Raw genomic sequence first — 14,260 nt, 5'->3', positions numbered from 1 at the left:
TTTGGGTCTTTTGATTGAAATCAGCACTCTTGTTAAAGCATGCTAATCTTTATATGTAAAAGATGGGGGAAATTTTCATAGTGAAAAGAGATAATGGTCAGATTAGCTTTTCCTTGAAGATTTTATTGAGTTATTTGAGTTTGATGTTTTTTGATATTTAAAAATTTGTTTTATAAGAGTAATAAGTCAAACTTAATAAAAATTTTTTTGGTAGAGAGCAAGGGACAGTATGATATGTAGCATTAATTATTCCCCTGTTCACGTGATTTTGAGAGTTTTATTTTTGTATTTTAAATTACAATTTGGATAGTGATAGCTTTAAATTTTTTTGCTATAATTTTTCTGATTGGTTAGTTGTGCTATTTAAAAATAATTTTTGTATTTAACACTATTTTTCTTCATTTATTTACATGAATTAAAAATTTTCTATTATATGTAATACATATTAACCCAAGTACTGATTTTAGGGGGAGATTTGAATGCTGTTGTCTTAGACTTCTAAGACATACAGTAAGAGAAAGGGTTCCAATACTGTTTCTTTTCTTTAGCAGTATAGTAGTAATGCCTCAATTTTCTGTTGCTTTCTGAGTAAAAGAAAGATTTGTTTTTCAGTAGATGGCTTACCAAATAACTTTAGAGCTCACCCACTTCAATTGGACCCCTCCAGTGACTCTTCTAATAGCATTGATGGCCCAGATCATGTAAAATCCACCTCATCATTACACGAAACAAAGAAAGCAAATGCTGGAATTATTCATGGTGCATGTTTAACCCTTACTGATCATGATAGAATTCGACAGTTTATACAAGAGTTCACATTTCGGGGCCTTTTGCCACATATAGAGAAAACGATTCGGCAATTAAATGATCAGGTAAGATTTAATTATTTGCATTAGTATTTTGTAAAATTTCAGGAAATAGTAAACTTGGGAATATAGTAGTATAAGTTAAAGAGTTTATGTTTTTATTTTTAAAATAGACCAGTATTAGTATTTATTAACTTATTATCAGTGATGAAATTCTAGTAAATCCTAGAAGAGGCTTATTTATTTTTACTAGGGATTTTGGATAATTTTCTTTAAATCATTGTTATTAAAGTGCACATTTGCTTACTCTTCAAACTTTTTAGTTATTTAGAATTTTTTTCTTTTCTATGTAAATAAAGAAAACTAAACTCATGTTTGTCAACATATTTCATTTGTTTTCTTAGCTAATATCAAGAAAAGGTTTGAGTCGATCTCTATTTTCTGCAACTAAAAAATGGTTTAGTGGCAGTAAAGTTCCAGAAAAGAGTGTTAATGAGCTAAAAAATACATCTGGATTGCTGTGAGTAAAATATTACTGTTTTTAGTTTTCCTGTATTTAACTCTGATTAATGTTTAACTAATGATGTTCTGCAAAAAATGACTGTATCTCTAGTTTCTTAGTTTCAGTTTGGTCAAAACTCCAGTAGATAAGAATAAGACCATAAATAAGTTGTATTAAATTTTAAAAAGCCTATAAGTAATTTGATATCTAAAAATGAATAAGATCACAGGGAGGTCACATTATTGGTTCTGTTTTCCTTAAAAAGATAAGAGTTGGATTAGGTATTCATTGATAACTCTTCTCTATTAAAGTACTGAGGTCTAGTAATTCTAAGACATAGCATGCATGTATTTAGAAATTTTCTCTAAAATCTTGTTTTAAAGGAAAATAAAATTCATTTTAGATTTTTTTTTTGACTACATAAAGGTGAGTCACCTGGAATTGATCATTTGCTTCCTAATTTGACCATGGGGAAAGTGCTTGCCTTCTGCTGAGAAGTTCTCAATATAGGGACATAAATTTTATAGATACAGATGTAACAATCTGTTTCCAGATATCTTTGAGAAATTCAGCCTCCTTGGAGGTAGAAGTTTTATAAGACAGGATCAGGTTTTCATGTGTTTTGGACAGTTGGGCATCTTTTTAGACATTTTGTAATATTTAATGGCTTAGCGGTCATAGATTCTGAATTCCATTTTTTATTTTGTATCTGCAGGTATCCACCAGAAGCGCCAGAGCTTCAGATCAGGAAAATGGCTGATCTGTGCTTTTTGGTGCAGCACTATGATTTGGCGTACAGTTGCTATCATACTGCAAAGAAAGATTTTCTTAATGATCAAGCAATGCTTTATGCAGCTGGTGCCTTGGTTGGTATTCTGTAGTACTATAATTTCTTGTTTCTGCTACCATGAATGACTTAGAAATTTTTCTTTAGGAAATGGCAAGCAGAATTTTCCCTAGGGATAAAGTTGTACTCAGGGAGCACATAATGCTTTATAGATTTTGAATTAATTGATGATAACTTGATGGATTTCTATTAAATTAGTATCTTCAAATATGGTCATACATGAGGGTTTCTTAGATTTGATTAATACTTTCTATTTAATTTGAATTATAGTTTGTACTGTATTCCCAGTTATAAGAACTTCTCTTTTTTAGAGGATTCTTTTTTATGTTTTGAAAAATGTTTTTAAATTGTTTGAAATGTTTTTTGCTGATCTAAGACCATTTATTGGTTAAGAACTTATATTTTGTTGTGTGACAAACTTTCATCTTAGGCAAGTTACTGAACATCTCTAAGCCTTAGTTTTCTCATCTGTGGAATGTGAATCCTAAATATGGTTAGACGAGGTACAAGGTTTGTAAAGTGCCTGGCACACTACCTTATATTTAGGCTGTCAGTAGGCACTGGCAATGTTAGTTTTGTAATTGATATAAAACCTAGGTGTTTCAGAAAGTATTTTCTGTGTTGTCTTATAAACTTTTACTGTATTTGAAAAGTTGTCATAAATATGTTTGTAATCTACCTTCTGTGCTTAGAAAAGAATAAACTAGCATGGTTACTTTCTACATAGTCTATTTAAACAACAGGACACATGACTTAAAGGGAAACTAGGATTCATTTCTTTTAGGGTAATTTATCCCACACGAGGACAGATTGCCCTGCATGTAACAGCCACATACAGAAAAGTTATAAAATTGTTCTTGGTTTTAAATGATAAATGAATAACATTAAAATTTTCCAATTGGATAAGGTATGCAAGGATTTTTATGTTCTTTTTTTATTAGAACAAAGTGAGTTGCTGGAATATAAAAATATGAGCTGAAAGAGCATGCCACTAATGGAGAAAAGGGAAAGGGATATTTTCAGAGAACTAGTATTTTTCCCCAGCTCATCTCCATTCGATGTTGAACAAAGCATACCGTTGGCCATTTGGTTTAAAAAAAAATGCAATGTGCTTGTGCACAGACACGAGTTACTTTATGTTCAGTTAAAGAATGGGAAAGGGGAAAAGGAAAGAACAGAGAAACTGTACGGTAGTAGTCAGGATGTGGTGGCACCAAATTACAGCGTTCTAACTGAGAATGTCTTCTTGGTCTGGAGGAACAGAATTCTGGAGTTAAGTAGCAGGTTCCCTTTTTAGTAGAAACCTCTTGTCTGCCACTGGAACACATCAGTTGTATCTTCAGCCTCCATTTCCAACTGTGCAGGTGTGTCTGTTTCATTGATTGGCATCCAGACAAATGGGAATCTGGTCTGCCTCCTTGACAAAGCCTGTTGTTCACAGTAGGCTTCCATTAGTTTACTAAGTGGTGTGTGCCTCTTGATCTTAAACTGCGCCACAGAGCCCTTCTGTCCTGCCCTCTTCAAATGACTAGGATCATCATTCTCAGTCTTGACTTCTCCCTTGGGCTTTTCATTGGCCTTGGCATGTGCAGGAGTCTCCTCAGCTGTTGCTTCAAAAAAGCGGTGCCAGGTCCGCACCAAAGGGGCATATGAGCGAGTGGCAGAAGGAGGTGGCGGCATTGGTGGCGGAGGCAAAGAGCACAGGTCATATGCTCCCTTCCCCACTCTGTGTGCCTGTGTAGTCTTCTTGAAAACATGTAAGCTATAAACAACAGTGTGAAGAACAGAAATACATAAGAACTCTACTTCATTGATAATTACCATGTAGATAACCTGTTTAATAACTGCCATCTATTTTGCATTTATTTTAATACTGTATCTTTAAAAATAAGATAGTAATTTTAAAAAGTAAAGCTAAAATAGCAAAAAGTCATTTAACTTTTAAAAAACCTTTAAGAACTGAAAATGTTGATGAATAAAAGTATTTGAAAAAGTATATGGATTGTCCTTAGCTAGACAGCCTCTGGTCTGTGGTTAACTAACATAAGCTAATAGAAAATCACAAACAGTTAAAATGTTATTTCATCAATACTTTATAACATAAGTTCATAATTTCAAAATTGTGCATAATGTATCTGCAAATTGAAAGTTTGGAAAAATCTTATGGCACAAAATTTGTATGATTTTATGGTATTTAAGCTTTTTCATTTCTGTCCACAATCTGATTAATACTGCATTTAAACCATTTAGATGGAGGCAAATTAGTGGCATATTGAGCATATTAGTAGAGGCATATGAAGGAAAAATAATTGAACACTGGAAAGTAAAGGATTAGCTACTGTAACATATGCACACCTAAAAATCATTGTAGTCTATAATTACCCTAAAAATCATAAGCCTTAGAGAAAAATTGGTCTGGTAGAGTCCTCATAAAAGCTATGTATCTTTGTAACCAGAGCATAAGATGTTGTGTGAGGCAGCTTAGCATGGTGGAAGTTACCCCAAGAAATAAAAAAAGTACACAAAACCAGTTTGTGAACCCTGGAGTGGGGAAAAGAACTCGTAACCAGTGGAATTGTCGTGAATGTAAGCATGGAAAGAAGTGCAGCCTGCCTTGACCAAGAGCTGTGCAAGGCTGGGAGTATACATCTCTAGAGAGACGCCCCCTGCTCCCCAGTCACACACACATACAAGGAGTAGGCATTCATTTTTTATTTTCTTAAAGCACAGATTACAAAAGCTCCTGCTTGGGCAACAGCTAAGTTCAGAGCTTTTTCCTTTCTTGCTGAAGGTTATAGTTCTATATTTGCTATTTTTGATCCCCTTGCCTAAGAAAAACTATTTTTGAATGAATAAAAATTCTGTTTGTACTGATACCACCTTCCTATTTACCATTCACATAGATAATTGATCACAAACTATACTGCCTGCCTTTTTTGATGAAAATTAAGATACTTAATTATTTTTAACTATAAAGTTAAAAGGTACATCACAGAAAACCAAAAAAAATTTTTTGGAGAAATACAGTTTATTTTGTAGTTTAATTTGTCATAACAGCTGAAGGTTAAGTAGGTCACTCCAGTTCTTGACTAAAGTCTTTGTAAAATGTGTTAACCCATTACTGTAAACTGTAAGAAATGATTTAACGGTTGGTTATTGAAGATCATGCAGTTTCTTGGGGTGATCATTCTGAATGTTCTCATTGTATCCTTAGAAATGGTTAGCTTGTATGTATATTGATTAGTGATTTCTTGTAGAATTAAATTAGAAAGTAACTTAGAATTCGAAGCCTATTTTTCTTACAGGATTTTTTCCTTAGTACACTTTTATTGATGTGTATGTGTGTGTATGTATGTAGTATATATAGTGCATATGTAGCAAATATAATGTATTTTTATATAGTATTATACAATATATATGGGGCTTCCCTGGTGGCTCAGATGGTTAAGAATCTGCCTGCAGTGCAGGAGACCTGGGTTCAAGGTTGGGAAGATCCCTAGAGAAGGGAATGGCTACCCATTCCAGTATTCTTGCCTCAAGAATTCCATGAACAGAGAAGTCTGGTGGGCTACAGTTCATGGTATCTCAAAAAGTCAGGCATGACTGAGTGACTTAACATTTCCACTTTCAAGCTATATATGTAATGTATTTTAGTTTTTTTTGTGTAATATAGAACCCTATGTGTATTCATTATATTTATTAGTTAAAATATAAGCTAGTTAAGAAAACATGATGTTTCAGAGCCATAGAAAATTTTGTCACATGGAGATCACATATTGTCATTCAATTTCTTCAATAAATTTTTGCACTGGATGCTGAGGATACAGATATTCTGAAACAGGTAGGGTTCATACTGTCATGGAACTTAAACAGTCTGTCAGGTTAAAGGCTTTAATCATATCCCATTTTTTACATAAATTATTTTTGTGTTTTTTCCTCTATTTTAAAAGCTGTTGCAGAAAAGTGTTTATTCATCCTAAAAGTAGGTTGACATTAGCAAATTTCCCCCCGATTTATGGAAGTTTCATTTATTTCTAGTTAAATTTTTATTAAAAGTTGGTCTATATGAGACTACAAGTATGAATGTAATATAGTATTTTACTAAGAGTCCAAAACCTTCATTTTTATTTTCATTTCTTTTCTCTTTTTTGGCTGCACAGTGAGGCATGCAGGGTCCCAGTTCCCCACTAGGGATGGAACCCGTGCCTCCTGCACTGGGAGCACAGAATCTTAACCACTGGACTGCCAGGGAAGCCCCTCAGCTTCATTTTTAAATCTTTTAGCACCATTGTATATTATTTGAATTATTAACAATGGAATGGGTGTTTGAAGTAAGGAGTTCTAAAAAGTTGACAGATCGGTTTCAGAAATGGTTTTTGTGCCTTCTGATATAGAATATGAACCCTAGAGTTTGTAAGAGGTGAAAGGTATATAGTACAAGTTGTTATGAGCTCTGTTTTCAAATATCGAAGCCAGTAAATTGGAAATAGATGCAGTCTGTTTCTCTCTCTATGGTTCTATCATTGATCCGTTCTCTAGTCTCTAAGGAACAGGCAGTCATGAGGAGGTGGCAGCAGAAATCTTACTTGATAGTTACAGACCATGACCAAAAGTGTTTACTAGGCCTTCTTGAAAAACACTCATTTAAATAGTGACAGACTTTGGAATGTGATTGGAGAACTTTAAAACTGAAAGCATATAAATGTAATTATTTCCAAGTCTGCATTAGGCTATCAAATTTATATATGTGGCTACATAAAAAAACTCAGTGAACTGCATTCCAAGTTTTAGACTCTTAATGCTAAACTGATGGCAAGAATTTTCTCATTGTGAAATACTGTGATGTCTTTTCCTCTAGGAAATGGCAGCTGTGTCAGCTTTTCTTCAGCCAGGAGCACCCAGGCCATATCCTGCACATTATATGGATACAGCAATTCAGACATACAGGGATATCTGCAAGTAGGTGACTAGAATATTTATGTTCTATCCCTTTAGAGATAAACTTGACATTTATATTGTAATTAAATATAAGTGGTTCTTTGTTTTTTTATGTTTTAATCTTAAGCTCCCAAATCAAGTTAATATATAGATGAGGTGATCATTTAAAACTAGCGTTTTACTACATTTTCCTTTCCTGGAAGGATTTATAGTTAGGAATTAGTTAAATGTAATGTTGAACTTACTTGTTTCATTGAGGGCGATTTGTGTTTTGAGAACATTTTTAACTTTAACTACTATTAAACCAGGAATTAGCTAGTTTGAACTTTTCTTTGTTAAATGGGCAGATACAGAGAGGTAGATAATGGCCTCAGGAGGAAAATGAGAAACGTTTTGTACATGTAGTGAGTTCTGTTGAAACTCCATGAAAGTTAGAACTCTCTACCTGTAAAGGAGACTATGAAATTTGGTCCAGAAAGGGTTTCATGGTATGTTTGAGGAATAGACCTTTAAAGAAAGGTGGTTGAGATTTGAGAACCATAAAGATATTTCAGGAATTTTGGTTGGCAGGAACAGTAGTTTGGATGTAACATTACTGGAGAAAAGGAAGAGAGCCTGGGCTAGATTAGAGGGTTTTGTGTATATGGAAAGGTGTTTTGAGAGAAATCAGTGTGGGAGAACATTAACTCTCATTTATTACTATTTTTAAGCTGTGGTTAAGATTTGTGTTTAATAAATGGGGAGTTACTGAATATTTGAGTAGAGCTTTGACATGGTTATTTTTCAGAAAGATTAATACTAGCCTTTTCTATGTAGAATGGAAAAATTAAAAGATGGGGACACGAAGGCAGCTTTGTCTGCTATAGTGTTGAAGTAGTAGTAGTAGTCATAATAATGTGTTTAGAATACAGCACTAGTAATAAAGATTAACACTGATTTAGCACTCAGCGTTTACCACTGTGCCAAAGTAATTTATATGCTCATTTAATCTTTACAACAAACGTATAAAACAGTGGATACTGTTATTACTGCATTCTACAGGCAAGGAGATTGAAACAAAAGAGTTTAACTTGCTGGAATGGGTGAATTTAACTCAGATGACCATTTTATCTACTACTGTGGGCAAGAATCCCTTAGAAGAAATGGAGTAAACTGCATAGTCAGCAAAAGACTCTGAAATGCAATATTTGGATGCAATTTCAAAAACGACAGAATGATCTCTGTTTGTTTCTAAGGCAAACCATTCAATATCACAGTAATCCAAGTCTATGCCCCAACCAGTAACTCTGAAGAAGCTGAAGTTGAACGGTTCTATGAAGATCTACAAGACCTTCTAGAACTAACACCCAAAAAAGATGTCCTTTTCATTATAGGGGACTGGAATGCAAAAGTAGGAAGTTAAGAAACACCTGGAGTAACAGGCAAATTTGGCCTTGGAGTACAGAATGAAGCAAGGCAAAGGCTAATAGAGTTCTGCCAAGAGAACGCACTGGTCATAGCAAACACCCTCTTCCAACAACACAAGAGAAGATGCTACACATGGACATCACCAGATGGTCAACACCGAAATCAGATTGATTATATTCTTTGCAGCCAAAGATGGAGACGCTCTGGACAGTTAGCACAAACAAGACCAGGAGCTGACTATGGCTCATATCATGAATTCCTTATAGCCAAATTCAGAGTTAAATTGAAGTAGGGAGAACCACTAGACTATTTGGATATGACCTAAATCAAATCCCTTATGATTATACAGTGGAAATGAGAAATAGATTCAAAGGATTAGATCTGATAGACAGAGTGCCTGAGGAACTATGGATGGAGGTTTGTGACATTGTGCAGCAGACAGGGATCAAGACCATCTCCAAGAAAAAGAAATGCAAAAAAGCCAAATGCTTGTCTGATGAGGCCTTAAAAATAGCTGTGAAAAGAAGAGAAGCGAGAAGCAAAGGAGAAAAGGAAAGATATACCCACTTGAATGCAGAGTTCCAAAGAATAGCAAGGAGAGATAAGAAAGCCTTCCTCAGTGATCAATGCAAAGAAATAGAGGAAAAGAACAGAATGGGAAAGACTAGAGATCTCTTCAAGAAAATTAGAGATACCAAGGGAACATTTCATGCAAAGATAGGCTCAATAAAGGACAGAAATGGTATGCACCTAAGAGAAGCAGGAGATATTAAAAAGAGGTGGCAAGAATACACAGACGAACTATATAAAAAAGATCTTCATGACCCAGATAATCATGAAGGTATGGTCACTCACCTAGAGCCAGACATCCTGGAATGTGAAGTCAAGTGGGCCTTAGGAAGCATCACTATGAACAAAGCTAGTGGAGGTGATGATATTCCAGTTGAGTTATTTCAAATCCTAAAAGATGATGCTGTGAAACTGCTGCACTCAGTATGCCAGCAAATTTGGAAAACTCAGCAGTGGCCACAGGACTAGAAAAGATCACTTTTCATTCCAATCCCAAAGAATGCTCAAAGTACTGCACAATTGCACTCATCTCACACGCTAGTAAAATACTGCTCAAAATTCTCCAGGCCAGGCTTCAACAGTATGTGAACCATGAACTTGCAGATGTTCAAGCTGGTTTTAGAAAAGACAGAGGAACCAGAGATCAAATTGCCAACATCCATTGGATTATTGAAAAAGCAAGAGAGTTTCAGAAAAACATCTGCTTTATCAACTATGTCAAAGCCTTTGACTGCGTGGATCACCACAAACTGTGGAAAATTCTTCAAAAATGGGAATACCAGACCACCTGACCTGCCTCTTGAGAAATCTGTATGCAGGTCAGGAAGCAGCAGTTAGAACTGGACATGGAACAACAGACTGATTCCAAATTGGGAAAGGAGTACATCAAGGCTGTTTATTGTCACCTTGCTTATTTAACTTATATGCAGAGTACATCATGAGAAACGCTGGGCTTGATGAAGTGTAGGCTGGAATCAAGATTGCCGGGAGAAATATCAATAACCTCAGATATGCAATTGACACCACCCTTATGGCAGAAAGGGAAGAAGAACTTAAGAGCCTTTTGATGAAAGTAAAAGAGGAGAGTGAAAAAGTTGGCTTAGAGCTCAACATTCAGAAAACTAAGATCATGGCATCTGGTCCCATCACTTCATGGGAAATAGATGGGGAAACAGTGGAAACAATAAGTCTTTATTTTGAGGGGCTCCAAAATCACTGCAGATGGTGACTGCAGCTGTGAAATTAAAAGACACTTGCTCCTTGGAATAAAACTAATGAGCAACCTAGACAGCATATTAAAAAGCAGACATTACTTTGCCAACAAAAGTCCGTCGAGTCAAGGCTGTGGTTTTTCCAATAGTCATGTATGGATGTGGAGAAGGCAATGGCACCCCACTCCAGTACTCTTGCCTGGAAAATCCCATGGACAGAGGAGCCTGGTAGGCTGCAGTCCATGGGGTCGCTAAGAGTCAGACACAACTGAGCAACTTTACTTTCACTTTCATGCATTGGAGAAGGAAATGGCAACCCACTCCAGTGTTCTTGCCTGGAGAATCCCAGGGTCTGGGAGCCTGGTGGGCTGCCGTCTATGGGGTTGCAGAGAGTCAGACATGACTGAAGTGACTTAGCAGCAGCAGCAGCATGTATGGATGTGAAGAGTTGAACTATAAAGAAAGCTGAGCTCTGAAGAATTGATGCTTTTAAACTGTGATGTTGGAGAAGACTCTTGAGAGTCTTTTGGACTGCAAGGAGATCCAACCAGTCCATTCTAAAGGAAATGAGTCCTGAATATTCAATGGAAGGACTGATGTTGAAGCTGAAACTCCAATACTTTGGCCACCTGATGCGAAGAATTGACTCATTTGAAAAGACCCTGATGCTGGGAAAGATTGAAGGCGGGAGGAGAAGGGGATGACAGAGGATGAGATGGTTGGATGGCATCATTGACTCAGTGAACATAAGTTTGAATAAGCTCTGGGAGTTGGTGATGGACAGGGATGCCTGGCATGCTGCAGTCTGTGGGGTCACAAAGAGTCGAAAATGACTGAGCAACTGAACTGAAGGGCATGCAGTTAATAAATGGTTGAGCCAGTGTCAAATCCTGACCTTTTTATAATTGTTTGAGAATATATTGGAAGTTTCTGGCAGAAGAAACAGTCTTCTTTCAAAGAGGAACCTTTGAAGAATTCTGAAAAAGAGTTTCAGAAGGTAGAAGAACTATGAGAGGGAGGCAGTAAGGAAGCCTGAAGTCCTTTAAATTCCTTTAAAGTCCTTCCTCCACAAAGGGCTAGAGTTCTCATAAAGTCCCATAAAGTCTTTTCTCTGGGACGATTTCCTTTGTCTTCATGAAGCCCAGAGCTTTTAGGGAGATTCATGTAGAATAATGAAAGACAAAAGTGAAAATATCCATTGACCCAGATAGCTATATGACAATCTGGTTTTGTCCTCCTGTTCACAACAGATTGTATGCTTTTTCTAAATACACTCTTAACTGTCATGCATTTACCATATAATCCTCCTCCTAAGTTACCATGATTGGTAAGGTTTATCATAAATGTAATAGATATTTGGGGATAAATTAGAAACACTACATTAGTTATACTAGCAATTTTAAGAATCTCCCCGATCTGAGAAATATTAAAATATAAATTTTCTTAAAATACAGGAAATACAGTATACTTTACCAGTGCCCTTAGAATACCACACCCCACTTTTTAACTGATGCAGTCCTATTTATCTGGATAAATTTATGAAGCTTTCCCTTCCCTCCTTTATCTCTCATATCATAATGAAAATTAGTTGTACTCTATTCATTATCTGTTTTATGTCAATTTCTGCTTTTAGATAGGGATTGTGTTTTAGAAACGCTTGCATCTGTAGCACTTCCACTGCCTGACACACTGAGTTTAAAATGTTGCTTAAAGAAACAATAAAGCCCTAGACTTGTGGTAGCCTTGTGACTTCATAACTGATCATATGGGGGAATATGTGAAGACAAAAATAAAAGTTGCGTTAGATTTACAAAGTTCACTAACGATTCTTTAAGAACTGAGCGTTTTGAGCATGTTGTAGTATATGCAAGTTGTTGTTTAGTTGCTAAGTTATGTCTGACTCTCTGTGACCCCGTGGACTGTAGCCTGCCAGGCACCTCTGTCCGTGGGATTTCCCAGGCGAGAATACTGGAGTGGGGTGCCTTTTTTCCTCCGGGGATCCTCCCAGCCCAGGGATTGAGCCCGTGCCTCCTATGTCTTCTGTATTGGCGGGCGGATTCTTTACCACTGAGCCACCTGGGAAGTCCAAAACATTCTCAGATAGTCATAAATACCAGCCCACTAAGAAATATCACGGTTTGTAGAAAGTTTATGGCAGATCACTACAGTAATTGTTTTTTAAAAGTATAACTGTTCAGAATGGCCTTCAAGTTAGTGATCTTTGGTTGTAATTTTAAGGTCAAGTGGTATTTTCATTAAGGATTAGAATGTAAAATGAGAAGAACTTTGCTGCTTCAGTTGACCCTTGATCAAAATGGGTTTGAACTCTGTGGGTCCAACTTACACGTGTATTTTTTCACAAAATATGTACTACAGTAGTACTACACAATCCTAGGTTGGTTGAATCCATGGATGTATGTTTGACTACACTGGGCAGTCAGCAGCCCTACCCCCCAACTTGTTCTAGGGTCAACTGTATTTCTGAACAAAAGGATTCCATCTTGAAATTTCTCAGTTTTCATTTATTTTTATTCAAGAATAAATATTCCAGTTCTAGATTTTTGATGGTAGAAGTCCATGAGAAAAATCAGCTGATTTCATATTTTCAAAAAGATTTTGGTCAGGAACAGCTAGACAGCACTAGCTCCTCGATATCTCCAGGTGAAACATCCCAGAGAAAATGTTTCATTATTCCTAAAAGTAATCAGTAAAATGAAATACACATAACCAGAGTTTACAGTAAGGAAAGAAAAGAAATCTGGGTGAAATGTGTACCTTCCTTTATGTCTGAAAGCAGGTTTTGTTTACTAACTGCTGGTTCTGGTTATGTTCTAGCATTTTTCATATAGGAAATGTGACTTTGTATTGTGTTCTTTTTTCTTTAAACATTTATTTATTTGACTGTGCCAGGTTTTGGTTGTGGCACATGGCATCTTTAGTTGAGACATGTGAGGTCTAGTTCCCTGACCAAGGATTATACCTGGGCCCCCTACATTGGGAGTGCAGTATCTTAGCCACTAGACCACCAGGGAAGTCTCCTTATATTGTATTCTTACTGCAAAATTATACAATGATACAAAGTCTTGATGAATTAAGAGAATTCTTTGAAGTTGTTTTATTTAACCGGTTTTGGTAAGTGGAAAGGAAGGATATGAATTTCTTTTAGAATTGGAAATTTTTGTTGAACTCACAGTTAATGTGATGTACTAAAATATCATTGTAGTGCTAATTATATTTTTCTTGACTTTTTTTCTTTAGGAATATGGTATTGGCTGAAAGATGTGTATTGCTTAGTGCTGAAATCTTAAAAAGCCAAGGCAAATATTCAGAGGCTGCAGCTCTCCTAATACGGTTGACCAGTGAGGTACTAAAACTGTGTAGTACTTGTTTTAATTAGTATTGTTTCATATTTTTTAAAAAGTATTTTCTTTCTTCTTGAGAAGGTTATGCAGAACAAAATTACAGGGGGATCTCTTTTTTGGAATTTATAACCTGGCTACTTTAGTAATTTGTAGAACTAATTTTAAATGCAATGTTTTGTAAACAGGATTTATTTTATTTACACATTTTAAGTCTACATGATTATTAACCACAACCATCCACTGTGAATTAGGTTCCATCTTCTGTGAATTAGGTTTTGACTTATGGATAACAGTATTTAAAGCAACATGCATATACATCATTCCTGATGTAAAATCAATACTTAAAAATATTGAGGAAGTTTTAATTTTGTTTTTATTCATATGAGCTTATTAAATCATCCTAAACATTTTTAAAATTCTATATTATGAATATTTCAAAAGGAGGAAAAACCTGCTCATAGCTGCTATTTCAGGTTTCCAACAATATTAAATTGCATTGACTATAGGCTTGTAAAGAATGGCAGTAATATGATTAAAGACATGTTTTTTTAGATGAGTGCTCAAGAACAGAGAAAAAAAAAACACCTTTGTTTGCCCCTTAAATATTAACTTAACCT

At 35.6% G+C, this 14,260-nt stretch overlaps 2 protein-coding genes across 6 annotated transcripts in view; one reads left to right on the top strand and one right to left on the bottom strand.

Annotated features, from left to right (window-relative positions):
• TRAPPC8 (trafficking protein particle complex subunit 8) overlaps window positions 1-14,260 on the top strand; it is an 83,392-nt gene that overhangs the window by 24,523 nt on the left and 44,609 nt on the right. For 3 of the 4 annotated variants that reach the window (XM_040264789.1, XM_040264793.1, XM_040264792.1), the window contains 5 exons: window positions 613-872; window positions 1,211-1,326; window positions 2,024-2,174; window positions 7,014-7,114; window positions 13,540-13,645. In XM_040264789.1, coding sequence (XP_040120723.1) covers window positions 613-872; window positions 1,211-1,326; window positions 2,024-2,174; window positions 7,014-7,114; window positions 13,540-13,645 — 734 coding nt within the window. The remainder of the gene's footprint in view (window positions 1-612; window positions 873-1,210; window positions 1,327-2,023; window positions 2,175-7,013; window positions 7,115-13,539; window positions 13,646-14,260) is intronic. The other variant, XM_040264791.1, reaches the window with a different exon arrangement.
• On the bottom strand, window positions 3,449-3,928 carry LOC120881180 (small ubiquitin-related modifier 2-like). Of its 2 annotated transcripts, XM_040264808.1 has the most exons (2): window positions 3,584-3,928; window positions 3,449-3,511 (listed from the first exon to the last, which is right to left on the bottom strand). In XM_040264808.1, the coding sequence occupies exons 1-2, from the start codon at window positions 3,833-3,835 to the stop codon at window positions 3,449-3,451; spliced, it is 315 nt and encodes a 104-aa protein (XP_040120742.1). In that variant the 5' UTR covers window positions 3,836-3,928. The 2 variants fall into 2 exon arrangements, with proteins under 2 accessions (XP_040120742.1, XP_040120740.1); XM_040264806.1 differs by having other exon boundaries at window positions 3,449-3,928.

This window comes from Oryx dammah, unplaced genomic scaffold, assembly GCF_014754425.2.
Source record: "Oryx dammah isolate SB20612 unplaced genomic scaffold, SCBI_Odam_1.1 HiC_scaffold_22, whole genome shotgun sequence".
NCBI classification, from domain to species: domain Eukaryota; kingdom Metazoa; phylum Chordata; class Mammalia; order Artiodactyla; family Bovidae; genus Oryx; species Oryx dammah.
Note: the sequence above shows the minus strand (reverse complement) of the source record. Positions and strands in the feature narration are given on the sequence as shown.